Source organism: Manduca sexta, chromosome 12 (assembly GCF_014839805.1).
Source record: "Manduca sexta isolate Smith_Timp_Sample1 chromosome 12, JHU_Msex_v1.0, whole genome shotgun sequence".
Taxonomy (NCBI): Eukaryota; Metazoa; Arthropoda; class Insecta; order Lepidoptera; family Sphingidae; genus Manduca; species Manduca sexta.
Genome location: NC_051126.1, coordinates 2,920,459 through 2,948,287, shown reverse-complemented (window position 1 = coordinate 2,948,287; position 27,829 = coordinate 2,920,459). Strand labels below are relative to the sequence as shown.

Sequence of the window (27,829 nt, the reverse complement as noted above, 5' to 3'; positions counted from 1 at the left end):
TGCAACTTGAATTGAATACGCAATTTTAAAAAGGGCACATGTCTGAAAATGTAAAAAGTTAAGGAAACGGAAGAAACTAATATTTTGTTAAGTACCTAGTGTAAAAAATGACTGTATTTTTGGTTTACAATTTCGGTTCAATTAGCAATAAAAAATTATAGAAGTTTTGTTGTTATTTGTTATTATATATACATTTAGAGATATTTTATATTTATGAGATTTGCCCTTTTGTAATTGCATATTCAATTTTATATTTACACGATTCCAAGTCTTTTTCAGTAAATAATTCCAATAATCCAAAAAGATAATTAAAGAGGAAATCGTGAATTATTGTCTTAAAACTTTTCCAACACAATTTTTTAAAATATTTTGCGAACTAAGGAAAAAGTAACTTAGGGCCTTGTAATGAGCACGAATGTGAGCCAGCACTGATGAGGTGACGACATGTGGATCAATGAGAGGAAATACATTTTTCTTGATTCTTTGCATAAAATGACTACAACAATTATGATTTTTTTTGTGATACCAAAACTGTGCAGTAAGTGTTTGTTGTAGTTATATATTTTTTTATGTACGATGATTTTGTCTATGTTTCTATCTATACTGCATCCTATTTATATTTCATTTGAGATAAAATAATTGAGTTCGTTCGTTGTCACTAAACACGTCGTAAAATTTATCAGTATTGGGTATATTACTTAAGCAGGTGATTCGATCATCCGTTTTCTGATCGACGCTAAAAAAATACGCTAAAATGAGTGTTATTGATAGAACCTATCCTGTTATATCTAAGAAATGTTATGAAGAAAACGGTAGGTAATAATTTTATATTCATTTATTTGTTTGTTGTAGGGTAGCGCATGTCGGTTTTCTCAAGGTTTCTCTGTATGTATTCTTCAGCTTCTTTCTTCATTTCATCATCAAAGTATTCCACCCAACCTCCAGATTTACCTACAGCGTAATAAATAAATAAATAATTATACTACATATGCTTAAACGACATAAGAACGCGGCTTATGATTTTTTCTTTTTGTCAAAAATGAAATGCTCATGCGCAAGATATTTTATAAAAACTTGTATTGGCATATTAGTGTGCGTAAAACAAACAAGTGTTAAAGATCTATTTAATTTGTGTTCATAAGGACACCCGTGTGTTATTTTTTCTATATATGTCTTCCGGTTCCAACAGGCCGGCATAATTGTGTCTAGTGCCAAGGGGTAATCATCTCTCGTCAGTCGATATTCTATTGGACCCCACTACAATTACCATCAGAGCACTTGAGAGTAGTAACTTCCTATTAGTGAAAGAATTTATAAAATCGGTTATGTAGATCCTCAGATTCATCATCATCAGCCAATAAACAGAACATAGGCCTCCCCCAAAGATTTCCAGATGTACCTGTTGAAAGCGGCTTGTATCCAGCACGTTCCTGCGATCTTTATCAATTCGTCTGTCCACCTTGCAGGTGAACGTCCAACGCTTACGTAGGTCCTTAGATACCGCGTACACACAAACTCTTCAGCGTTATATATTAGTATAGATGTTTTTCCATTTAAGTAAGTACAATATAATATACAGTATTTAGTATCAAGTATATTTACCTTTTCTAAAGAAAGTCTTTTCGTTTTGGCCACTGCTCTGTGCCAATTTTGGTCCTTTTTTCATATTTTCAAAGCTCAGATGCGATGCCAATTTTTCTTTCTGCTCTTTTGAATATTCCCGGCCAAGAAAAGTGCACACACGGTCAATCACGTCAGGTAAGTCCTGGAAATTAAACAATAACAACTACCGTTCATAATTGCTTGAAAATTCTTCATTGCTATGTCCATAGACTTCGTATGAGTCTTTTAGAGTAGCTAATACCGGTTTATTTGTTTTTACGACTACGCTGCATTAGGAACGATTATACCTAGATGCTAGATACGAAAGATCTAGTGGAATGCTATGCTTTGCATTAATGCAAATAATGAATTTGAGGGCTTCGGTATGTTATACTACTATTGATTGTTGATAAAAAAACATCTGCGGTTTGTACAAAATAATCGCAAATGCATAATTAAAGATATATATAAGCTGTGGCTCGCGACTCCCCCGGCATGAAAAACTTTTTCCGAGATAAATCCCGCTTTAAAGTTTCCCGGGATAAAAATAGCCTATACCACGAGTAGTGTAGCTTCCTATTTGTGAAAAATAATCAAAATCGGTTTAGTATAATAGTTACTGACATTAGCGCGTTCAAACAAACTCTTCAGCTTTATATATTGGCATAGATAATCTAAAATAAATTATTACAACCGTATGTTCGTTTCTCCATAACACAAAAAATACTCACATTCTGCATTTCCTCGTAGAATAAGAACATCAAATTGGGATGGTTTCTTTGAGACCACGCCTCCTGCACGTGCGGAAATATCGGCGTGTGCAGGACTGAGGACATAGGATTTAACCATTCACTAACATATATAATAATGTACGGTACGACAGCGCTCTGATGTCTTGGGTTCGAACCCCGGGTCGGGCAAAGTAATATTTGAGGTTTTCTGCTCAGTATCATCCCGGAATTTGTGCCCGATATAGCGATAGGCTCGCCCCCTATTACATCATGGGACGGAACACACTTGGCGAAAAGTGGGTGCCTTGGTTGCGCCTCTAAATACCCCTTCGGGGATAAATGCGTGATGTGTGCGTATATGTATAGGTATTATATAAAAACGATTCCTCACTGTGATCGACAAGAGAAAGACGCAAGCGCAGGCTACGCGAGTGCTATTCATCCTTACACTCTCGTTTTATTCAGTTTACCTTATATTCAAGTTACTCTATGGTTGCCCGTTACGTCTACTACAAGACGTATGTGATTAAAGTGACTACAATTGCTGCATTGTATGTATGCTTACAAGTACGATGATATCTCTGAATATCACCTAAATGTAAAGAGAAGACTTAAAAAAAAATTTAAATTGGTAAATGACCATAAAACATCGCGTCAGGACAAAATAGCACATTGCACGTGCGCGAGAGTCGGCGACAGTGTGGTTGATTTGCTTGCCTTGCGGCTGGCGTCCTTTAACTCCAGTTAAAAAATCAACGCCAATCAATCAATTAATTTATTGCATTCTACAATTGTTAAATAGGTTTTACAAATTAAGGTACATAATCGTGGACCCTGCAAGGCACGGCAAAACAATAGAAAGGGAGAAACTTTTACGTAATTAAAAAATAATTCTTAAAGAAGTTATTATTATTTTTTAATTACTAGTTAAAGAAAAAATGTTATATAGTTATCATTGTATATTTAATAAAATAAATAGTGTAATAAATGTATTTATATGTCGCACTTAAACTTAGTGTAATTGTTGAAATGCTCGACACCGAGAGGAGCGCGCGGCGTCGACTAAGATGTAGGTATCTGATAAAATTATATCGAAACCATTATTTCATTTCGAAAGAAATTTAAACTTTATCGCAGATTTTCTAGGCATCTGGTACTTTTATAAGAGTCGGTCATTGACAATATAGAAACGGTATACAGTACCTATATTAGCGTCACCAGCCGACGGTAGCCGATGGCGGGGGGGGGGGGGGTCTAGGGGAAAGTTGGTATGGAGAATGAGAAAAGTATGAATTGTAGGTGAAGTCGACAGCACATGTTCCTCCTCCATTCTCCCGCTTTAACAATAACATAGATCTGAGCGTGATTGAGCGTACGGAACATTAGGAATGGAATTGGAGAATTCATTCGAGTTTTAGAACCTCTAGGAGCGGGGGGTAGCGGCTCCTCCCTGGCCCCGTGGCGACGCCCTTTAGTACCTACATTATTTTAAGCGTCTAAAATGTGTAATTGTTGTACTACTTTATACTTTACCAACACGTTAATATAACCTCACTGCACATGATGATAAGCGAAGTGGATTCCAGATAGGGTGTCGACTGACGAAACATGATTATCTCTCGCCAATCGACACAATTATGTCGGCCTGTTTGTTGCCCTTACGTATCATAAGTCTTCTCCCTGTAGGCTTTCAGAGCATTGTCTAATTTTTGATATTGTGGTTATATTTCATAGAGGGTTGAAACATTTCGATATTAGTTGGAACAACTTAGGAACTCGTTTCCTGATCTATTATATGTATATTGATTGCGGAACGGATTGCCGAGACGAATGACCGCAGGTTCGAAACTCAAGGGCACACACCTCTGACTTTTCTAAAATCATGTGTGTATTCTTTGTGAATTTATCGTTCGCTTTAACGGTGAAGGAAAACATCGTGATGAAACCTGCATACCCAAGAAGTTCTTTTTTTTAATGGAAATTTGAAGGTGAGTGAAGTCTACCAAACCGCACTAGGCCAGCGTGGTGGACTAAGGCCTATTCCCTGTCACTAGTAGAGGAGGCCCATGCCCAACATTAGGGCAGTATATAATACAGGGCTAATATTATTTATATATATTATATATTATCTATTCTTTGTAGAAACTTATATGCGATGTATAATTATTTATTACCTACTTACCTTTGCCTTAAATTCCGCTCGAACGGACATAAGCGTAATAGATTTGATATAATAAAAAGCCATTACTTAATACTCATGTATTTCATGATATGGCCATTGATGTGTGCAATAAACAGGCCGACATACATGTTTTCCTTATACACGTGGACTTGTGATAATCGCGGAAGAGATAAATGTAAAATATTATGTAAGTATTTAGTAAAGAACTTGTGGCGAGTATAAAAAATATAGTAAAGAGAATATAGGTTTAAGGAAGACAATCTAGTCCTAATGTAATTTAGTGCTTAAGTATTGTTTATAATGATTGTGATATGTGCCTTTTGTTAAATAAAAATAAAAAAATAAATAACTATATTTAGGTGGTCATGTCTAATTCTCTTTGGTCATGCCCTTACTTTGTGGACCGCGTGGTTGCTATTTTTAGGAGATGTTCTTATTTAGTTTATCGGGATTTTTAAATTTGTGGCTGTAAAATGCTATTTCAGAATGTAATTATACTGTGAACTTTGTTCTGGATAAAAAACGGGCCATTATTATCAAGCCAGATCAATTATGCTGCAATAAAATTATTATAGCGCAGTTCTGTATGACATTATGATATAATATTAATCAAAACAAAAAAAAATTGTTCAAAATTATTATAATTTGTTTCAATACTTACTTAAATTGTTTTTAAACAAGTCCCAAAACTCCTTAAAAGTGACGTCATCGTCGAAATATCTGAACAGTTTATGCGCGAAATGGAATGACACCGCGACGTCACGAATGTCCCGCGCTATGTAGAAAACCTGTAATGTGTAAACCACAATTTTTATTATTTCATTTTTACTTTTTCGTAAATTATCAACTAGGATTATTTATCAATTTGGATTGTCATGGTTGACTGTAAAAGGCGACGTTGACACCGACGTCCGATTAAAAATCAGTAACAAGGCGACAAAACATGTAATGATTAAAATTAGCAAGAAAACTTGCAGAAGTCTGGTTTACCAAATCGTTTTCACTGTATAAACAATTAAAGCAAGCTGACATCTGCAATTTTTTTAGAATTGCAGGATTTGTGCTAAGTCATATATGTAGACCAAAGCCGCTAACCAATATTGGAAGTGGTCACAAATTTTGGACCCAAGTCCGCCTGCGGGCCAGATATCAGCGCATCAGTGGCTACATATAGCCACTGATATCTGAAATATATTTTTATACCATTAGGATAATATACTTTATTATCATAATGGTATAATATAAATATATATTTTGGGCTATATAAGCTTTAATCCATACACAATTTAATTAAATTGATAACAAAAATGTTAACTAGTTAAACCTCTTTAGAGTCTTTGAGCTACTAATTTTGCAATGTTTGGCGACAAATCAGACAGCGGACTACTCTTGACGGGCAAATACAAATGGATGGATGGACAGCCTTGATATTTGTGTAAAGGCATGTGAATATTCTTTCGTATACATTGCTGCAAGAGCTTTCTAGACTAAATTTAGTTTTATACCTTAGCAGTGTCCAGAAGGTTTGGTGGCAGGCAAGACAGAGGTAGATGGCTCTTGAGAAACCGCGGTGACGTCATATTCGGCAGTGTTCGGAAGTCGTCGAACGTCGCCCGATGCGATGGATTTGTAGGGACAATCTTAGTAATATCCGAAGCTTGAGTGGGGTACCTGAGAAGTTAGGTAGGTGAGTTACATTAAGTAAATTATATAGACTACTCCGGTGGTGTAGTTGCACTGCGTACACGGTACGAGTGCCACTACCGTGCTGAGGCCCTGGTTTGGAATCCCCGGCCAGGCCAAAAATATTTGTGACTGGATTTTTCCATCTTAAAATTTTTAAAGTCTCATCTTGGAGTCAAGAACTTGGTGTGTGATATCTCCGTGCCTCGGAAAGCATGTAAGGCCGTTGGTCCTGCGTGATCCCTCTCCGGTCATCGCGGATTGTCGACTATGAGAATGAAGGAACATAGAACGCCTGTGTGTTATATACACACTTGTGGACTAGGTATATGTACGTGGGAGACGTACCTGGTTGATCTCTGTTGAAATGGGCCGCCTTAGCCGAAATTCGTTTAGCGCAGATTTAATCCAATTCAGCCTATGTATGTTAAAACGGGCCGGCATAATTGTGTCGACTGTCGAGGGGTAATCATCTCTCGTCAATCGCTATTCTATTTGACCCCACACCATTTACCATCGAGTGCAGTGGGATGAGTTTGACGTGCATATATAAAAAAAAATAACGACAATTCAGGTTCAAAGTACTTACTTTAGTTTAGTTGGTATAAATAAATATTATTACTATATACTTAAAATAGGTGTAAATAAACTACACCAAATTAAACCCCAGAGATGCCAGTTTTATGGCATACCTACATCGGCATTTATGATACGACTAAGTAGGTATACCTACGTAATAAGTCTATTCAGCTGGCACGTGCAACATATTAACAAGTGGCGTGTGTGATGTGGGTGAGTACGAGATGTGTGATGATGAGAGTGAGTATGAGATTAGACAAAACTATCCAGTGCTTGTCTCCAATCTCTGCTAGAAAACATAACATAAAATCTTTTGTAGTTTTAGTAATGTCATTTAAAAATATGCAATGTAAAGGGGGCTTTACAAAAATCGTTAAAAACATAATTTAAAACCGTTTTTTGATTCAAACTTACTTTTGGAGATTCGGTTTTCATATCGGACTAGCAAAACTATGTGATCCTGATTCCTAAAAACATACACTAGCGGATTTGTGGAGATCGTGAATCATCACGGGATGAAAAATAAATTGGCGAATGCTGTATAGTCGTACTAGTGTTTTTGGGGATTTAAATAATGAACCCAACAAACTCCGACATAAAAACACCAGTGAAAAAGTGACGGAAAAGCTAAATTCGCAATTTCATTTACTTGGGAAACATACTCATTCTAGTTAATACGGATTAAACACCAAACTAACAAAGCGGCTTTAAAAATATTTCCATGGGGCCCATCTGCAAATATGTACTTTCAAACTGTGGTAAAAGCAGTTCTGCGTGATGTCACGGGACTCCACGATACAGGCTTGCCTAGTATGGGGACCGTTCCCTACATTTATCCATTTCGCACATTACTGTAAAATTCGTAGATTTTTTTTAACATGACTACTTTTGTTAGCCTGGAAAGGGCTGGCTTATACAAACACTACGGACTTTTAACTGAGCGCTTTAGGAGCACGCAACCCTTGAAAATTAAGCGACCATGCTGAGGGTAACCCACTACCGGGTTATGAACCTCGGCTCAGAACGGTCAATGGGAGAGGAACGGTCGTCAACGATTATGCATTCATACTTCGTATATTCCTTATGTATAACAATATCCTTTGTGTAAGGGGACGAACTACGTATCAAGTAGCGGAATCTCGAACCCCCCCTCTCCCTCACCTTATGAGAAACAAGCACTTGACCCCCTTGGCATAAAAAAAAAATTATGTGATTCATTTGAAAAAAAAAATATCCTTTGTGTTTTCATTTTCATTTCAAATATAAATGGACAAAATCGCTTATTAGTGACTAAGATCTGAGATGACAATAAAACCGTTTAAAAAGCCGTGCGTTTCACTCTTACCCACACTGTATAAAACGTGTCACGGGTTAATATTTATCAATATCACTCCCACTGGCACTCTGTGATGATTCAGCCTTGAATGAAACAGATCTTATCTATCGATCGTTGAATCACCGATATAACAGGATTTAACGCTTAGGACGAGTTATTTTGGTAACTATGAATATCTATTTTTAATATTAAAGGTTTGGTCGCGGCTCCGGTCGCGTTAACCTTTTATATTTTTCCCATGAGCGCGTATGGGAGAAATATTTGCCACACCACTTTCAAAAATTTCGCGCCGAAATTCCTAATTGGTGTTGTGTTAATACAGCCAACGCTATTACTTGTATTAAGGGTAGTTAGGTAGAGGGGAACTTACCCCGAAGATTTTTTTAAAAGTCTATAGAAACGCTTCGAAAAATCAAAACTTAATTTAACTCCGTATGTAGCATTGCTCGCGAAACATTTCCAACCGTTCTCTAATAGAAAGTAACCTGAAGCATAAGACTATTGTTGCTTGCTAGTCATAAAGAGTTTTTCAGACTGTCAAAAAAATTAACAAACTCTGCAACTTTACTTCGCAAAAATTAAGATCATTGCCTGTTGAATTATTTGCACTTTTATGAATAGACTACTTACACATTTGTTTAGGTAGATAAACCTTCTCAATAAGATTTTTATCTAACAAGCCGAGATACAAGGCAATCATAGGATGATAACCGATACTATCTGTAACACTAACATCAACACTGTCTGCAAAGCTATGCATTACATTCCGTTTGTCATCTTGATAATACTCAAAAAGCGAAGTCGCAATCCTTCAGATGTGAGACACTCAAAACGGTAAGTCATTCGCTCTCATACGTAAAATTCCACACATTCGCTACAATGACTTTCAAATTGGAACACAAGAGTTGATAGTAGTTTTTGCTTAGTAAACATATTTTATCATGTTTTATGAGATATTAAAGTCATATTTAATAATCAGAGTAAAGTTCGCTATGATATGCTTATTGGAATAGATTTGGTTCTATAAAATTGATTCGATTACATTTGACGTAAATGGTTGCGCGTGTTGATTGTGGAGGAAAAATATCTGGCAACGAGGTATGACGTTTTATATTAATGACGAGACGGACAATTCGCTCGTCTCATTGGAACTGCCCATTAACAACTAACATATCTGTCACGTTCCGGGATTAGCCTGTGGATATTGGGTTCCAATGCCGGCATAATTATGTTCACTGGTTAGGGGTATCACCTGAAGTCAATCGATATTCTATATGGGCCCTAACCCACTTACCATCAGTGAAGTAAGGTCATATTGCTGTGCTATATAAAAAAAAGTAGCAACCCATAAGCCAGAATTACAAAGCTCACTGACATGCGATCGTGCTGACATCTCCTGCTTATAGATGAAAATAAACAATACCTATTCATACACTTGCATACGTGAGACCTATCACCTAACAATGACAAATGTTGAATTGCCATCTAATCAATCTATACTAATATACAAAGCTGAAGAGTTTGTTTGTTTAAACACGATAGTTTCAAGAACTATTAAACCATTTTTTTACTAATAGGAAGTTACATAACACCTGGGTGATAAAGGCAATTTTTTTTTATCGCGGGAAATATAACGCGGGACTTTTATCTCGGAAAAACTTCATGCTGGCGAAGTCGTGATTAAAAGCTAGTAATAATTATAATAATGCCAGCCCAGTATCATATACTGCTACTGCTAGGTACGGGTCCTCTCTACTATTCTCTTCTTCCCTGCCAGCCCGAGCTGGCTTCTTTGTTTACTAAGTATATTTTTCATTTATTTTATTTTCAATATAAATTGTCTTTGTTTATATAAGCTAATTTAATTAAGTAATAATTAAATATTCTCATGTACCTTGACTTATCATAATTACAACTATGTTCGCCTACGTGATGAATAAAGCATTTTATATTTTTGTTTATATTTATATTTATATTGAGGTTTAAGCATTAGTCTACCACGCTGGCTTAGTGCAACTTGGCAGATATCACATACCCTCCAAATTTATTTTGATAATTTTCGGGTATACAGGTTTCCTAATTTATTTTTTCCTTCTACGTTTAAACCGATCGATTATAATTGATAAATACTTTGGTATCGTGCTACCATCTAGTTGCTTTTATATTACAGTAAAAGTTGTTTTATAATATGGACATAATTACTTTGGTCTAAATGACCAATGGAGAACACAATCATAAGTGTAGTGACTTACTCAATGTAGGCATATCTTTTGGTGAAGGGTTCGTTGGTAGTTTTCTCGAAGTCCAGGTCGTTTGCTACCAGCCACACTAGTTCTTGCAACCATGTTGTACCTAACATTAAAATAGAAATATATATAAAATGCTCAGGACTGCCTCGGTGGCGTAGTTGTACTGCATGCGGTACGACAGCGCTCTGAGGTCCTGAGTTCGAAACCTGGGCCTGGCAAAGTGATATTTGGGTTTTTCTGCTCAGTATCAGCCCGGAGTCAGGAATTAGTGCCCGATATGGCGATAGGCTCGCCCCCTATTACATCATGTGACGGAACACACTTGGCGGAAAGTGAGTGCCTTGGTTGCGCCTCTGCATACCCCTTCGGGGATAAATGCGTGATGTGTGTGTGTGAAAATGCTCAGATAAGGTCTATATCCCGAATCTCATCGACAGAATTATTTTTAAAGTTAGATATCAGAAATGATCGCGCGCGTACGATTAGTTATTAATTATAATTTAATGACCTGATCGAGAGAATGTGGTGACCCACACATCATCAGGCCTCACTTCCAGATTGTAGATGTCTGCTGCGTGGTCAGCATACCCTGGGGTGCTGAAATATCCCTGGGGACCAACCCGTAGGAACCGGCGAGTATAATCTAGGAATGGCAGATTTGTAAAATGAGACTTTTCTTGAAAATCATATGACTCTTGAAAATAATATAAATTGAAGATACGATTTCCGGATATTGTCGTTCAAATTTCTGCTGAAGGTCTGACTGACTTGGTTGCGAAGTTATACTGCATGCGCGGTACGACAACGCTCTGAGGTCCTAGGTTAGAATCCCAGGTCGGGAAAAGTGATATTTGGGTTTTTCTGCTGATGCTATACGTAATATTAAACGTACGAATCTTCGTAGATACAATACAATACAAAAAACCAAAATAACCCCTATCTAATTTATAACACACTAAATAAAATTATGAAAGTATTTTATAGATAAATAAGTAACAATATGTATGGGTCATATTGCTTCACGACGTTTGAAATTACTTTGGAGTCAACAATATGAAACAAGTTTAATATATTATTATGCCGACTGCTTACTACAAAATACATAACATCAAAATTATACCTAAAATATTAACTTCGTAAAAACTATATCGTTGCGTACATTTATTTTCAGATAATATATTCAAATATCTAATTACAATTTAAACTTATGAATCAAAAATAACATTGTGTACGAGGCTTTAGATTCCTTCACATAATCATAAGTCTTAGTTAACAGTTATTTTAATAAAACGATCCCAAAAGTAAAACAATAAAAATACGTTATTTGTAAGCATGTAAAAAAAACTATGCTCTAATTGGTCCATTATCACGATGAATTGAAAAAAGCTATTGGGGTCGTTTATTTAAAATGGTAGTCCGTAAAATGAAAATCTTTTTGAGGCTTTAAAAATATTTACCTTTGTAATACTTTTTGACTATTTTGTCTTCTTCATCAGTTAGGGGTACGATATCGAGCGGGAATTGTTTTTGCATTGTCGTCAACTGAAACCAAAGTATTAAATTATTGTGAATTATATTGACAGGTAACAAAGTCGAGTGAAAAACGAGCGGCTCAGTCACCTAATTTTAAATGATCTCCAAACCTATAACCATCTACTACCAGAAGAGTCATGCATTCGCACCTGATACGCAAGGAACCGCTGTCGACTTTAAAGAATAGGGTGAAGGAAGCTAGGAAAGCTAGGGGTGTTTTGGGCCTGTCGAAATCTTATCAATGACACAAAATACTATAGCAACAGCAATCGCTTTCCGTTATATTGCTGGTCCTAGCTTACAGGAGTTTTAAGGGTGGATGTGAAGGCGGGAAAGTTTCTAAAAAATCGCTTCTCGTTAGTTTTCGTGAGTGATATTTGTAGAGTTTATCGAGAGTTGCAGGTTACTTTTTTGATTGCATTGCCTTTACGGCTTACCGTCAGGTGTAGAATGCACATTTGTCACGTCATAAAAAACTCTTAAACGAGTATCCTTTACGGTTTTTGTGCAATTCACTAACAATTCTCTCTCTCCCTTCCAAGCTATATATCCCATATGGTAGTCAGGTCACCTTTCCTCGTTTTTTCTCCATTTCGCTCTATCCAAGATTTCGTTTTTGTAGAATTTGATATTATCTTATATCCCTTAGTACTACATCTTTCCGCTTTGTCTTTGGACAACATTTTACTGACTTTACTGGCAAGGAACAAAAATTATAAATTTCGTTAACCAATGTTTCTTACTACTTCAACGTCAAGGAGGGTTTCAAACAGCCCTTAATTTTGTTTTGTCAGCCCGTCACGATGCCCAAAGGAATTTCATAACAAGCGGCGTCTACTTCGTCAACAGTAATTGACAACTAATTTAGATAGAATCAAAATGATGTTGAATTTGTTTAGAGGGGAATTCGGCTGTTTTAGCAAAAATAAAAGTACCGAATTATTTATATTTATTACTTTATACTATTTGATGTTTCATTATAATAGTTTTGAGAATTTTTTAAATATTTTATATATTGACTGCCTTGTTGGCGTCTGCATTGCGTGCGCGGTACAACTATTTGGCAAAGTGATATTGTTTCCCTTTCTATTCAGTACTATCAGCAGGGAGTCTGGAATTAGTGCCCGATATAGCGATAGGCTCGCTCCCTATTACGTCATGGGAATACATATTGCGAAATTGGATGCACTGGTTGCATCATTGGTTAGTATATATGTCCGTGTATTTGTAATTTTTAATTATCGAATCCTTTCTTTCCATTAATATTTGAGCTATTTATATCTACCTTTTTTTCAACTGCATGTTGACTCCAGCAATCGATGTATGTAAGCGAACTGCTCATATATAGAAGCAAAACCGAACTCTGAACAAGGCATCCCATAGTGATGCCTTAGGGTCGTCCAACACCTTGGATATAACGTAAATGAGTACAATACAATATAAACATTTGACTACAAAATAATATAAATCTATAGAGACATATAAAAATTGAATACACGAAATATTTTTATACAACACATTACTTCATGACTACTATGTTTTTCAAACTCACAGCTGTGGTCGAATACCGCTGCTTGAGGGTATAAATATACAAGGCAGTTGGAATATACCTAGGTTGATTTTAGCGTATTATTGCCTTTGCAGTAAATTAACAATCGTTTGACATGGCGCTGGTGTAACAAGCTGGTTCATACAGTCTCCAGCAAAACCAGTATAAGTTGACCTCCGTGTATGACAAAGATATCATGACAATAGAAACATTCAACGATTAAATCCCGAGTAACTACTACTTCAATAAAAGTAATTGTTACACGACAGACAGTTTAATTAAAACAAATGGAATTTAGTCTATCTAGATTCTAGACTAGACTAGAGGTAAGGATTCATCCTTACATCTCATTTTCGGTTCATTCTTGGCGTTAATGAATACGGTCCGTAATGTAGTGTCGGCCAAAATGTGGTCAATAATCAAAGTTTTTAATATTTTCCCTTAGGTGGACTGTCGGGGGATTACACACTACATAATAAATTATCCCACAACAAAGTGTGGTTTGCAGCTAGTTTTTGTGACCATTCGTTACCTGTCTTTCTATTGGACTTCCTCCCGTTTTAATCGTGTTACAGAAATCATATTGTAGCTAATATGGGAATCGACATTAGAACGTCCCGGTCCACAGCTCTTACCTTATACGCTACTACTAAATCAAGGAGACGGTAAACACTATATTAAGAGTTTATACCAAAATAAGCGGCGATAGCCTAGTTGGTTGTGGAACGGTCTGCCAAGACGATTGTCCGCAGGTTCAAATCCCAAGGGCACACACCTCTGATTATTCTAAAAAATTATGTGTGTATTCTTTGTGAATTATCGCTTGCTTTAACGGTGAAGGCAAACATCGTGAGGAAATCTGCATACCTGAGAAGTTCTCTATAAGAATTTCGAGGGTGTGTTAAGTCTACCAATCCGCACTAGGCCAGCGTGGTGGACTAAGGCCTAATCCCTCTCAGTAGTAGAGGAGGCCCGTGCTCAGTAGTGGGCAAGTATATAATACAGGACTGATATTATTATACCAAAATAACAAATGAAAATAAATTAATCTAATAAATAAAGTTCTCTTTGAAATGACTTCATACCCTCGAAGTATTTCAAATACTCATTTAGAAGTACTTAATTTGTCCTAAAATGTACGTTTTCAAATGAAATACTGGCAGGTAGGGAGCTTAATTTTAATTACAATAACGCTAAAATTAAATCGATCTGTCTACATCAAAGTGAACGGGCGATAGAGGTGACATTGCTGTGAACTGTCGGAGCGTTTTCGAATGACTGGGAACGGATTATTTGAGCATGTACAAGGGAATATGGTTCTGATAGTAGTTACCGGCTAATTGCCTAACGTTTCGCTCTTACCTTTGACTGATTATTGTCTTGTCATTAGGATGCTCTAATAGACGCTGTATGAAATTTAGACGGAACTGATTTAATAAGCAATATGTTGAACAAAGGTACAACAGTTTCACTTCGAAGTTTTGCCTCTTTCAAAATCTTATCGAGAGTAAAAAGTAGAGTGTAGCGCTCGGAGATGTTCCAGCTTCTTATAAGTGAAAGAGAGTCAGAGAATGCCTTTAAACTTTAACTTTAACATCCGTATAGTTCGGGGTGTGTTTCGCTAAAGGTCATTCCAAAAAGGCCGTAGTCTTTAATAAAACCATTTTAAAGATAGATTAATTAAATTGAACGTGTATAGGGAATTTGAAGTTTTGGACTTGTTCAGCTACTTCTGTGACTATAAATCAAAAATAGTCCGATGAAACAGAGAAAAAGCAAAAGAACTTTGGCTAAGTTGTACAATGACGTACTAAGATGATTTTTTGTACCTTGCGCATATAATATCAGTCTTTATTTTGTAAATTTACAAACAAATTGGCTAGTTTAAAAATATTTAGGACAAGTTTCTTACAAAATGACACATCTATCTCGCTTCTCGTTAATTACTGTTCGCCATTGATACTATATATTATAAAACAAAGTCCTCCCCCCGTGTCTCTGAATGCAATAAACTCAAACACCACCAAACGTATTCATACGATTTTCACCAATGGATGGAATGATTCTAGGTTTTGATATTTCATAGATGGTGCGTATATCTGGGTAATTGCTTTGTTTGTTCCCAGCGTTGTGCTCCAGTTTGAAGTAGTGAAATTACAGTTTCACATGTGAAATGAAATCGTTTATTGGAAAACATACTTACTTACTTAACTCTACTTAAAATAAACTTATATAAAAATATGAGATCCTTAATACTAGAATTTCCAGGGGTACCCAACTAGGCATATGTATCTTGGGATCAGCAATAGAGTTAAACTAAACTGAGACTTAAGGAGGAAAGGAAAAATAGAGGTAATCGATTCCTAAAACAATTTACGAACTTATTGTGCATACAATAAAAATGTAATCACTAAGTGGAATAGAATTTTAGTACCAGTTTCTAAATAGTACCTATTTTTATGACCGTGGAGCTCAGAATATGTTCTGTAGATTCGTAGTTCAAATATTTAAGGCTGTTCAGAATTTTAGAATTTTACGGTATGTAACAGTGTGGCGAGCGCAGTTCAGTGGCCTTTGTAGTACAATTCTTTAAAGTTGTGTACGGACAGTAGCATATAGGCGAGTACTTGCTTGTCATGTAGTGCAAATTAAAATTATCTTGTTACTTATGTGTGAACTGCAATGTGATAAGTACAATTATAAATTAATCTACGTCAGAGATATGTTAATGTGCTGAAATTTTTTTTGATGCCTGACGTTAATGCTCTCTGGATACCCACTCCTAATACAACTCTTATTTGCTTCTTTAGTGCAGAGGATCCCAAACTTTCTTTTCTCATACACTTCTTTTAAAATTTTGCTGGTTCCGATGGACTTTCTTTTTTTTTTTCGCCGAGAAAGTACATTACAACTGCCGCAAAGTCATCGCGGTGGCGTCTGGACATGTTTATGTTGGGGTCATCGTGCTTCTTACGACCTCTATAAATATTATTTGCCTAAATTGATAGATGAAGAAAAGCCAACATTTTAATATTTTACTATCAAACCAAATAAATTATTGTGGATTCCTGCTTACAAAATGTGGACCCCAATTTTTTGGTCACGTCATAGTAGAACCCCGTCAAGTCTTCCGTGGACCCCTAGGGGTCCACCTGGACCACTTTGGGAATCAATAGTGCACGAAAAGTTAAGGTTGAGACCCAGACGGTACGGCATCCGATTCGTAGTTCAAGCACGTAAAATAAATGTGATTTTTCCATTTGCAAATTCGATTTACAATCTGGTCATGCTTATACGAAAATAAGCTCTGCTAATTCATTTTAATATGTGAGCTAAATTATGTTTGTATTTTATACAAAACTAGCATTTGCTCGCGGCTTTGCTCGCGTGATGGAGTTTTCCGGGATAAATTTACTTTCCGACTTACTTGATACGTATCGTTATATTATGACAAAATTACACAAAATTATTATAAATTGTAGCCTATGTGTTATTTTAATGTATAACCTATATTACTGTAAAGTTTCATCCAAATCCGTTAAGTAGTATTTTCGTGAAAGAAGAACAAAAATACATACATATGTACTACATCCATACATCCACTCTCGCAAACTTTCGCATTTATAATATTAGTAAGATTTTTAACAGTAAACAATGTCGTTTTGTAATTAACGCGCAATAACTAACAACCTGATCATCCCTTTTCATTTTATGTAGTAAATGCCTGTTTTACAACTAGAAACCACACTATGAGTACGACTCCGAATTGGAGTCCAACATTTAACATGATTTATTTAAGTTGAGATTCCTGTTTTGGTGATGGAATTACAACAAGGTTAAGGCAAACACGAATGCATTAAGTATTTCAAACACGATGAACGAAAATTAACACCTAAGCTAATATGACCAGTATTAGTTGACCTCCCATATGCCATAATACATATATTTTTGTCTATAAGTTGTATTTGAAAAGTTCTCTAACAGAAGAAAGATCTTGTCCCTTCCCATTACAATTCTGTGTTATTTTTACTATCCCAGCAATGGAACAGGTTATAATACAGGGCGGATATTATTATGAAAAGTTGACGACAGGCTTGCACAACAGTTTATGTAAAGAAACAGATATAGGCTAAATATAAAAACGAAGTAGATTAAAACAAGATATTCTAGTAATAATATATATACTCACACGATCACTGTCCACCCGTCTGTTCCGCGGTCACAAAACCACTGGACTGAGCGTGGAATGTGTTGCCGTTACTTTTTGCCATTCATATTAGTTTTGTTTATGTTGCAAACTCATTGGTTTACTGTCAGTATATTTGCAATTCCATAGTCTATTTTTCTTTTTTATGCCAGTTCCTAATTGAAAAAGTCACTAATCCACATTAAGCATCGTTTCGAATTTGGAATGCCTATAACGGAATTTCAACCGATATTTAAAATATAATCATTAATTCGATTTTCAATTACATAATGGCCAGTAATTTTATACATTGGAGCTACAATATCCTTTGTACCAGAACATTTATCGGTAGAAATAGACAATGATCTAAATAGATCATTGTCTATTTCTACCGATAAACATTACTCTAAGACAAATGTCTTAGAGTAATGTTTGTTATGATCGACTTTTTACAAATGAATTACTTGAAATGAGTTTTTATACATTAGTAATGTTCTGGACGAATTAGAGACGAAACTGGTTTGCAGCATATTTAGATTTGTTGCATATTCAACCTAAGATGTTTTTATTACATAGATACGTTGTCCGGGCTCAATACTGGCAAGACGAAAGCAAGGCAATTGCTCGACATTCACTTAGTCAACCTCCTACCGCTGTCGCGGCTAGTCGGGTTACTAACTTTTTGTATTTTTATAAATAAAATGCCTGCGTTTTTAGACGATGTTCAAATTATACTCCAAAATTTTTTTTTCATTTCATACTTTAGTAATAAGTATACACAATTTAACGTATTTTTAACTAATAAAATCATTTTATTCAACTGTCATGGCGACCAGAGACCAATAAACTAAATGGCCACGGCGGTCAACGCTCGGGCCGTATTAATGCGAGCTGCTAGGGCTGTACAGGTATGTGACTATATGTAAATAGTGCGCTGTTTTTATGTGCAATTTTGTTAGTCTATGACGCGTCTATTTGTAAAACGTCGTTGTATTTAACATTTTGCGATATCTCTATCACAGCATAGTATAATATCTTTGTGAATTTATCGTTCGCTTTAACGGTGAAGGAAAACATCGTGAGGAAACCTGCACATCTGAGAAGTTCTCTATAGGAATTTCGAAGGTGTGTGAAGTCTACCAATCCGCACTAGGCCAGCGTGGTGGACTAAGGCCTAAACCCTCTCAGTAGTAGAGGAGGCCCGTGCTCAGCAGTGGGCAAGTATATAATACAGGGCTGATATTATTATTATTATTATAGTATAATATGGTCTCTCGCGTCTGGGCCGTGGTAGGAATGAGTTTTCCCGGAATAACAAAGGATAGGTTATATTTTCTATTTAGTACGGCAAAGTATATAAGTACCATCAGGTTTAATGCAATCCATTGCACCTGGTGTTGAGTGAAGTAAAGTTCAAGAAAAAATGTCGACTGACAGGAGATGAAACCACCCCTTGACAGTCGACACAATTATACCGGCCTGCTTCATTGTTTCTTCACTCTCCGCTTGAAGGACCTAACGTTTAAAGAATTTCGATTTGAACCGCTTTTACATTGGTATTCCATCATATTTCTTTCTCCTTGTAGCCTATCTAGTTACAGGCCTCACTGTAAATTTACTGAAATTAACAAACTCTGTGACATTTCATATAGCTATGTCTTGATGGCACTCATTCTTTAAGGAATGAATTTCAAGAATACTTTCTTAGTCCTTCTACGTGTTCTATTTAGCGCATTATGTGCTACATTTCATGTCTTTAATGTAATTTGTATAACGTATATTGTCTCAGTCAGTTTCCTTTTGTTTAATATAATATGTGGATGTTTATCAGAAATAATTTGATTTGATTTGGATCAAAATTTGCCTACGAATAAACAATGTCCAGAAGTAACCTATACGTATCTTTTTATCCCGATAGTTTGTTGCTGTAAGAAAAATTGAATTATTTAATTTGAATCATTAGTCATTTCGGGATTTTTGTGGGGGGAAAGCCTTTAACGCAGCTGAAGTTCCGAGCAAACCTAGTTGAGAACTAATAAAAGATAGATGATGTAGAAATGAACCATTACAATGGTTCGATATAATATTAAGCCAGTTAATTCATGCCGAGGCAACAGCACCCTTATTGATTCGCGGGTAATCTAATATTTCCATTCCGATGCTCTCTAGGTTCCCCGTTTCGCGTTAATCTGCTCTTTCACGGATTAGACGACGAATACATCAACCCAACCTTAAACACCATTGATAAGGTTCATTTTTCTATAACAACAAAACTACTGTAGTAATTGGTAACTCGCTTGCCGTAAGTCAGTCAAGTGTCAATTTCATCTGAAAAGGGTGCAAGTATTGTGGTTTCCAGTTCTTTAAATAACTTTTGTATTTGTTTTGAAATTGGAAACGTGTTTGTATAGATATTTTGTTTTTAATGTAATTTTAATGCTTTTTTATGATTAAATGGGTATATAAATAAATGTGTACCTTGTGTTCACTTCAAGAAGGTAGCAAATATGTTGAAGGTTGTATTGTATTTTATGAATGTTAAGTGTTTGTAACCGGTTTCATGGATGTAGTAAACAAAAAAAAACCTAATGTCAGCTGCAACAAGGTGTTATATACAGGTACTAAATTTTAGAATAAAATGACATAATATATACTATCATAATTAATCAGGTTCAAATATAAATTGATATCGAAATCACGTTCCTAGATTATTATCTGCATCCGCTATAACATTAATCGAAATCGAAAAACTGTTGAACAATACTATGACGACTTAACTAATATAGGAAACTAGTTGACCCGACAGACAGTCCCGTTTTAACTATGAATATGCAGCGCGCATTCTGTCAATCGCTGACAGTTATTTCAAACAATTGACAGTTATATAAAATTAATATTTTCGTTAAGTTTACTTCATTTTTTAATTTTCCGCGCAATTTTTTTATTTTTTTCTTTCATAAGTACCTCCTCGTGACAATAACAAACATAACAAAAAAAAAAAAAAAATGTGAAATTGGTCCAGCCGTTCACGCGTAATGGCGTGACCAAGGGAAATAGGGATTCATTTTTATATATATATATAGATAATTATCTTAAGGATCAACTTAAAATGGTCGCTAAGAAGACAGACAGCGTCGCAAGTATAAACTAGCCATCACAAAAGGGCATCTTTGGTCTTGATTAATTAAAATACTGTTAGCAGGGAGGTTACTTTGCATATTTGCGAAGTCTGCTATTAGAATTGTTAAACAAGGGAGATTGCTACAACTTATTGCGATTAAATTTTGATTAGCCACTTTCATATTAGATACTGCGATGTTGCAGGATTAATTCTAGAAATATATAAAGGTATTCTCATTTAAAATTAAGCATAATAACCACATGTACAAAGAAATATATGCAAGGTGTATAACTTCTAATTATGATAAAAACATAGTCTTGTTATATTTCAGAAAGGATTTTTATATCAATCAATGGAGTGATATTTATAATATATTAAAGATTAAATCTTGACCTCAATGATTAATTGATGGTTCTTGTTATAATATGTTTTTGGCAATGATTGGTTATATATACTGGTGGTAGTATTTTATATCCGCCCGGATAGACCACCGAACACAAGGTGTTACAATCTGCCATAGTGGCCTACGTAATGTGTCGCGTTCCGGGATCAGCCTGTGTGTGTACGATTCATACAGGCCGGCATAATTGTGACTGCCGAGGGATAATCATCTGTCGTCAGTCGACATTCTATTGGATCCCACTCTACTTTTCATTAGGTGTAGTGGTCTCAATTTGCTGTATGCAAATAAAAAAATAATCGTTTATATACTTAGTTATCCACATAGGGGGGATGGCAGTCTAGTTTGGAACGGGTCTGCCGGCACAATGTTCGCAGATTCACAACCCACGTTACCAAGTTACGTGTGTTGTTTATCAATTTTTCGCTTTAAATGTGAAAGAAAACATATCTTAGAATTCGTTATAAGGATTTTGAGGGTGTGTGAAGTCTGCCAACCGGCCAGTATGGTGGATTAAGTTCTTATCCCTTTCAGTAGTAGAGGAGGTCCGTGTCTGACAGTGGGCAGTATCCAGCGTAGGTATAACAATTATATTATATGTTTAGTTACTTCCTCTTTTATAACTTCATAATTATTATTATATAAATTTCGCTCTCTCAATTACTTTTACATCGGTATAGGACAAAAATCGTAGTCTACGTTCAGCGGAAAATCGGTCTTAGTGACTAGAGAAAAGTGCAAATTTAATTAAGTTAAATAAGAATCTACATAATTCCGAACGTCGTTTTAATTAAACGTATAACTTTAACAACATTAGATCAAGTTAATACAATGTGGCAGACGGTAAGACTTTGCAATTATAACTTAATTAACGTTTGAACTTAAATTGTGTACACTGGACATATATTTAAAGCATATTTTTATGGATAACTAGCTTTTGCACGCGGGTGAAGCCGCGAGCAAAAGGAGTTTTCCGGGATAAAAGTCCCACTATATATTTTCCCGGGATAGTAGCCTATAACCTTCTCAGGGTCTTATACGATCTCCATACCAAATTTTGCTTTCTTATACCACGTCTTATGTCACGTCCCTTTCCCATGGGAACGGGATAAACAGTATCCTATGTCCGTCTCCTGGTTCTAAGCTACCTCTCCACCAATTTTCAGCCAAATCGGTTCATCCGTTCTTGAGTTATAAATAGTGTAACTAACACCACTTTCTTTTATATATATATAGATATGAGAAATTTCGCGAATAAAAGTGCATTCTGCATAACTGACGACGATAGCCTAGCTGGTTGTGGACCGGACTGCCGAGACGAATGTTCGCAGGTTCAAATCCCAAAAACACAAGGTGAGGTGTCGCCTCTGACTTTTCTAAAAAAATATGTATGTATTCTTTTTGAATTATCGCTTGCTTTAACGGTGAAGGTAAACATTGTGAGGAAACGGGCATACGTGAGAAATTCTTTGTAGGAATTTTGAGGATGTGTGAAGTCTACCAAACCATATGGTTTCTACCAAACCTTAAGCCAGCGTGGTGGACTAAGGCCTAATCCCTCTTAGTAGAAGAGGAGGCCCGTGCCCAGCAGTGGGACAGTATGTAATACAGGGCTGATATTATTATATATTGTGTAACTATTTTTTTGGATTAGTTGCATTTCGTGCTGTATGACTGCTGCATTCAGGTCCCGGGCTTGAAATTCGGGTCGAACAGTGATATTGGATTTTTCTGTGCAGTATACGCCAGAACTCTAAAATAGTGGTCTGTAAATGGCAAAACGCTCACTTCTATTAACGAAGACGTAACAAAGCTAGCGAAATATGGATGTTAAATCTATGCTTACGACTGAAAATAGACCACGGCGGGATGCTATGTGTGTAAGTATGGAATCATTTTTACGTTTATTGTTTGTGGAACGCAACGTTATGGACTCGATTTTGTAGCGTAGCTCGTACCATTATTCTGGACTCCCTAGAGAAGTTCTAACCTTTGACACTTATCTATATGAAAACGAGAAAAGTTTGCTTGTACAGGCTAATCTTTAGTTTGTATGAAACTATTATACCGATTATAAAATTCTTTCACTAATTGGAAGCTACCATTTTTTTTCTTTGTTAATGATTCGACTAATTTAATTGTCATCGAAAATTGTATAGATATAGTTTTTCGCATAGGGCAAGGAGGGAAGAGGTTTCGTTATTTTATACGTAATTCGTTCCTCCTAGGAAGCTAATATTAGCTCTGAGTGCTATAGGCTACTTTTTATTCTGGGGAAATATTAATCCTGAAAAAACTTTGACGCGAGCAGAGCCGCGGGTAAAAGCTAGAAATATTTTCTGGAATCCCTTTCTGCAATGTCACAGACGCGCGCGTGGATTTCATAGCTCGTATTACTCATTCAGAGATATCAGCTATTTTTACATCCACAATTTAACACTGGCATTTCCTTCTACACTAAACTTTTATTCAAGATAGTAAGACATGTCACGTGTGATCGATTGATCAATGATCATAAATGTAATGGAATTGCATTACATTCATGTTTTAAACATCATATTCTTGTGGACGGCATTCAAATTTACGATATGACATAGATAAATATCCAAATGTGAATATCGTCTTAACTTTATAATAATAATATCAGTCTTGTAATATATACTGTCTTGCTGCTAGGAACGTGCCTGTCCAGTATTGAGAGGGATTAGGCACATCACTATCCACATCGCGTAGAGTCCCACTGCTAGTCTTGAAAAAGACGCAAGCAGCCTTGACCCACAACCTATAACACACTGTTAAATATAATAATAATATCAGCCCTGTATTATATGTATACTGTCTTGCTGCTAGGAACGGGCCCCTCTATTACTGAGAGGGATAAGGCCTTAGTCACTAACGCTTAGTCCACCATTTTGGCCTATTGTAGATTGACAGACTTAACATACCATCAAAATTAATATGAAGAACTTCTCAGAAAGCAGGTTTCATAACGATGTTTTCCTTCACCGTTAAAGCAAGCGACAATGCACAAAGAATACACACATAACTTTACAAAAGACAGAGGTTTGTATCCTTGGATTTGAACCTGTGGACATTCGTCTCCGCAGTCCGTTCCAATACCAACTAGGCCATCGCCCCTAAAGTGGTAGTAGTATATTTGTATTCGTCTGGATAGCGACTTCCTTACATATGGTGTAAAACCCGCTAATGTCCCATGTTGGTTGGTAGCGTTGTGGGATCAGCTCCTGTATACCCAGTTAAACAGGCAGTGTCAGAACTAAGTTGCATAAGGATATCGCTTCGTGGTCTTTTAGTGACTACAGCGTTGTGATTGTTTTAATAAAAGCTATTACAGTAGATGCTTTACAGTGACCACGTTTTGTGAGCTATTTTTTTTATACGTGCATAGCATTATCACACCATTGCACCTGATGGTATGTCGAGTGGGGTCTAATAGAATGTCGTCTGACGAGAGATGATCACCCCGCAGCAGTCGACACAATTATGCCGGCCTGTTGGATCCGAATATATACAGGCTGATCTCAGAACGCGATACACTTACGTGGGCATCTATGGCGGGTTTTAACATCTTGGGGACGGTGGTCGCTATTCGGGTGGATGTAAAATATATCCTAACACCAGCGAAATAAAGCTAATTATTCGCTCAAACGTTTTCGGTCTTCAAGCGAACAGATAAGCAAGAGAATCTGTGATTAATTAATGCGCCTCGTCGCTAATGAGGTCCCATTGTTACACCATTTATCACTAACATGTGTATGCTACAATGTTTTGGTTGGATGAGTTATTAGAATGTAATGAGTTCTTGGGCTAGATATGATAGATAGATTTAGACGGCTTCATTATGTCATAAATTAAAGTAAATATTGAGTACAATTTAAAGGGGATCCGTTTTAATAAACATTATTCTTTTTGTAAATATGAAATATTAAACTATGTTTTTCAATTATTTATAATGTTTTTTAACCATATAAGTATTGAAATAAAACTATTTTACGGATTTTATCGCGGTTTTTTTTATATTATTATTTTCTTCTGACGTTTCGAAGACTTTGCAGCCTTCATGGTCACGGGGGGGACTGAGGTGTTGTTCATCCGTAAAGTCAAAGTTACAATATCTACCTACATTTTTCAAATATACAATTTTTTTTAAATTTTAGCTGTTGACGGTCCGATCTACGCAGAATGAGCTCACAGTGTCTTGATGTCCGGCAGCCGGTCTCTTGGGATACGATCTAATTAAATGTAGAACAGGATCCCAGGCTTGTGCAAGCTTCCAAACATCTGCCCTATTGAAATTTGGGTGTTTTTTAATTTCAATAGCCTCGCGAATCATCCTAGGCAGGAATCGGTGTTCTTTGTCGAGGATTTGTGGCTGGTTTCACTCGGTTTCAGTGACGGTTTCTTCCCTGCCAGCCCGAGCTGGCTTCTTTGTTTACTAAGTATATTTTTCATTTATTTTATGTTCAATATAAATTGTCTTTGTTTATATAAGCTAATTTAATTAAATAATAATGAAATATTCTCATTTACCTTGACTTATCATAATTGCAACTATGTTCGCCTGCGTCATGAATAAAGCATTTTATTTATTTATTTACGGCGGCATGGAATTTGGAGCTTGTTGTCTCGCAGTACTGGCTTGACATGTTGCAGTTCAGCGGCCAGGTGTTTCTCGTCACAGATTCCTCGTTCTCTCTGAAACAATGATTTGCCCACGGTAGCTAACTGTTTTGGATGGTGGTGAGATTCACCGTTCAGATATTTATCAGTATGGGTCTATACTACCAAATAAGTAGGCGAAAAATGTTAATTATTTAACAAAATGATATTTTTGACTAAAATGGATTCACTGTTATAGTTGTACATGTGCTTCGATAAGAACGCCCGTAATTTCAACAAGACGGATATGCCCATGTAGCCAGAATACGACCCCCTGACAAATTGAAATGTGTAAACAGAGAATTATTTAATTCAAACAATTAAATTACTAAATATAACTAAATACTAAAATTACTACTAGTGGTAGGTCTCTCATATGTGAGAGTCCGCCTGGTTAGGTACTACCGCAATGTCTATTTCTGACGTCAAGCAGTAGTAGTCACTGTTGTATTCCGGCTTGAAGAATACTATAACCAGTGAACTACTGGATAGAATAAGATATAACATATCACGTCTCAGTACGGCGCGCGCAGTGGATAGCCGAACATTACATTGTAATTCAAGGTGTTAGATGGTGTTTCTACTGTTTATGGGCGGTCGTATTGCGTACTATCAGACGAACGGCAAGCTCGTCTCGTCATTCAAAGCAATACAAAATACCAGTAGCAAGGGTTCATATAACCCAATTCCTGCCGGCTTCCCTTTAATTATTTATGTAAAATCTAATTATTGTTAGAACGATTTGCAAACCACATTCATGCATATTACTTGTGTGTTGTTTCTTTTCGGAAAATTTAGCCATAGCCTATGCTAAATACGTATCCAGTCTTTCATAATTCCGCGCGATTCGCGAACTGAGGTATATCTTTCAAATGTGTATTGTGTACATAAATTAAACGGGTTACATATAAAACAATACATCATCGCGCTATTCTGTCGCGGGTATGGACAGCGTTCAATTACTTTTAGATTTATGTGTCTGTATGGACGTTGTTACCGTGTGAAGGTATATGCAATTTTATGTTTTGGGAACCTGATTAGGCATTTAATACGAGATGTTAAAGAAAGATTTATTATTGGGACAATAATAGTATAACATGTACAATACAAGCAGAGAAAAACAAAACATATAAAGAAAAATACATAATTATACCCATTGTGCCGACAATGGGAACCCACATTCAGCTGCTTGCTGCAGTACCAGCATAACTTTGAATTACACGCACTTATTAATAACTAGTTGACCCGACAGACGTTGTCCCGTCTTAACTATGAATTTGCAGCGCGCATTCTGTCAGTCGCTGAAACTAACTTTTCTTAAATTTTCTAACGTTCCGCTCAACTTCCTTAATTTTTCTTTCATAAGATCCTTCTCATGACAATAACAGACATAACAAAAAAAAAATTAGTGAAATCGGTCCAGCCGTTTATGCGTGATGGCGTGACCAAGAGAAATAGGGATTAATTTTTATATATATAGATTTATTTTTTAATAATGCACGCCGTTCAAATTTGTACCTTAAATTCGAATAATATTACTTACATTATAAGTCGTTAATTTAATTTTTATTTAGCTTAATTCTAATATAGAAAGTCATTTATCAAAGAACATAGTATCGAACGAATATTTCAATAAACAGTAATCTATTGTTCAAGACAGTTTCGGCTGCCTATTAAGCGCAGGGGGACGCCTTCCCGCAGCTTTGGAGGTGACTAATTAATCATTTGAACTTCTAAGGAAGTTGCATGGTTGTCGATATTGTGCTAGATGAATTTAAAATAGTATGACATGAAGGATAAGGTTGATTTTCGTTTGGTAGGGAGTGTTAAGTGCAAGTTTGCAGTTTGCTAAAACTGGATGAGCTGTAGTAAATTAGTTGAGTCTGTGTCGGTTTCTTACTAGTTCGTAATAAGCTTATTATTTAGTTCTATAATTTGTTTGATGGGTTTTATAGAAGAGCGTAGCACACATACACACATACAAACATACTCATAAAC

At 36.0% G+C, this 27,829-nt stretch overlaps 1 protein-coding gene across 3 annotated transcripts; it reads right to left on the bottom strand.

The window, feature by feature from the left end:
* Positions 1 to 819: 819 nt before the first annotated feature.
* LOC115444832 (sulfotransferase 1 family member D1) lies at positions 820 to 17,769 on the bottom strand. 3 transcript variants are annotated; one of them, XM_037437969.1, is made up of 10 exons: positions 17,634 to 17,696; positions 13,181 to 13,302; positions 11,820 to 11,904; positions 10,871 to 11,005; positions 10,366 to 10,465; positions 6,021 to 6,186; positions 5,177 to 5,303; positions 2,334 to 2,428; positions 1,603 to 1,765; positions 820 to 951 (listed from the first exon to the last, which is right to left on the bottom strand). In XM_037437969.1, the coding sequence occupies exons 2-10, from the start codon at positions 13,274 to 13,276 to the stop codon at positions 836 to 838; spliced, it is 1,083 nt and encodes a 360-aa protein (XP_037293866.1). In that variant the 5' UTR covers positions 13,277 to 13,302; positions 17,634 to 17,696; the 3' UTR covers positions 820 to 835. The 3 variants fall into 3 exon arrangements, with proteins under 3 accessions (XP_037293866.1, XP_030026625.1, XP_037293867.1); XM_030170765.2 differs by lacking the exon at positions 13,181 to 13,302 and having other exon boundaries at positions 17,634 to 17,769; XM_037437970.1 differs by lacking the exon at positions 10,871 to 11,005 and having other exon boundaries at positions 17,634 to 17,697.
* Between the last annotated feature and the right edge of the window lie 10,060 nt (positions 17,770 to 27,829).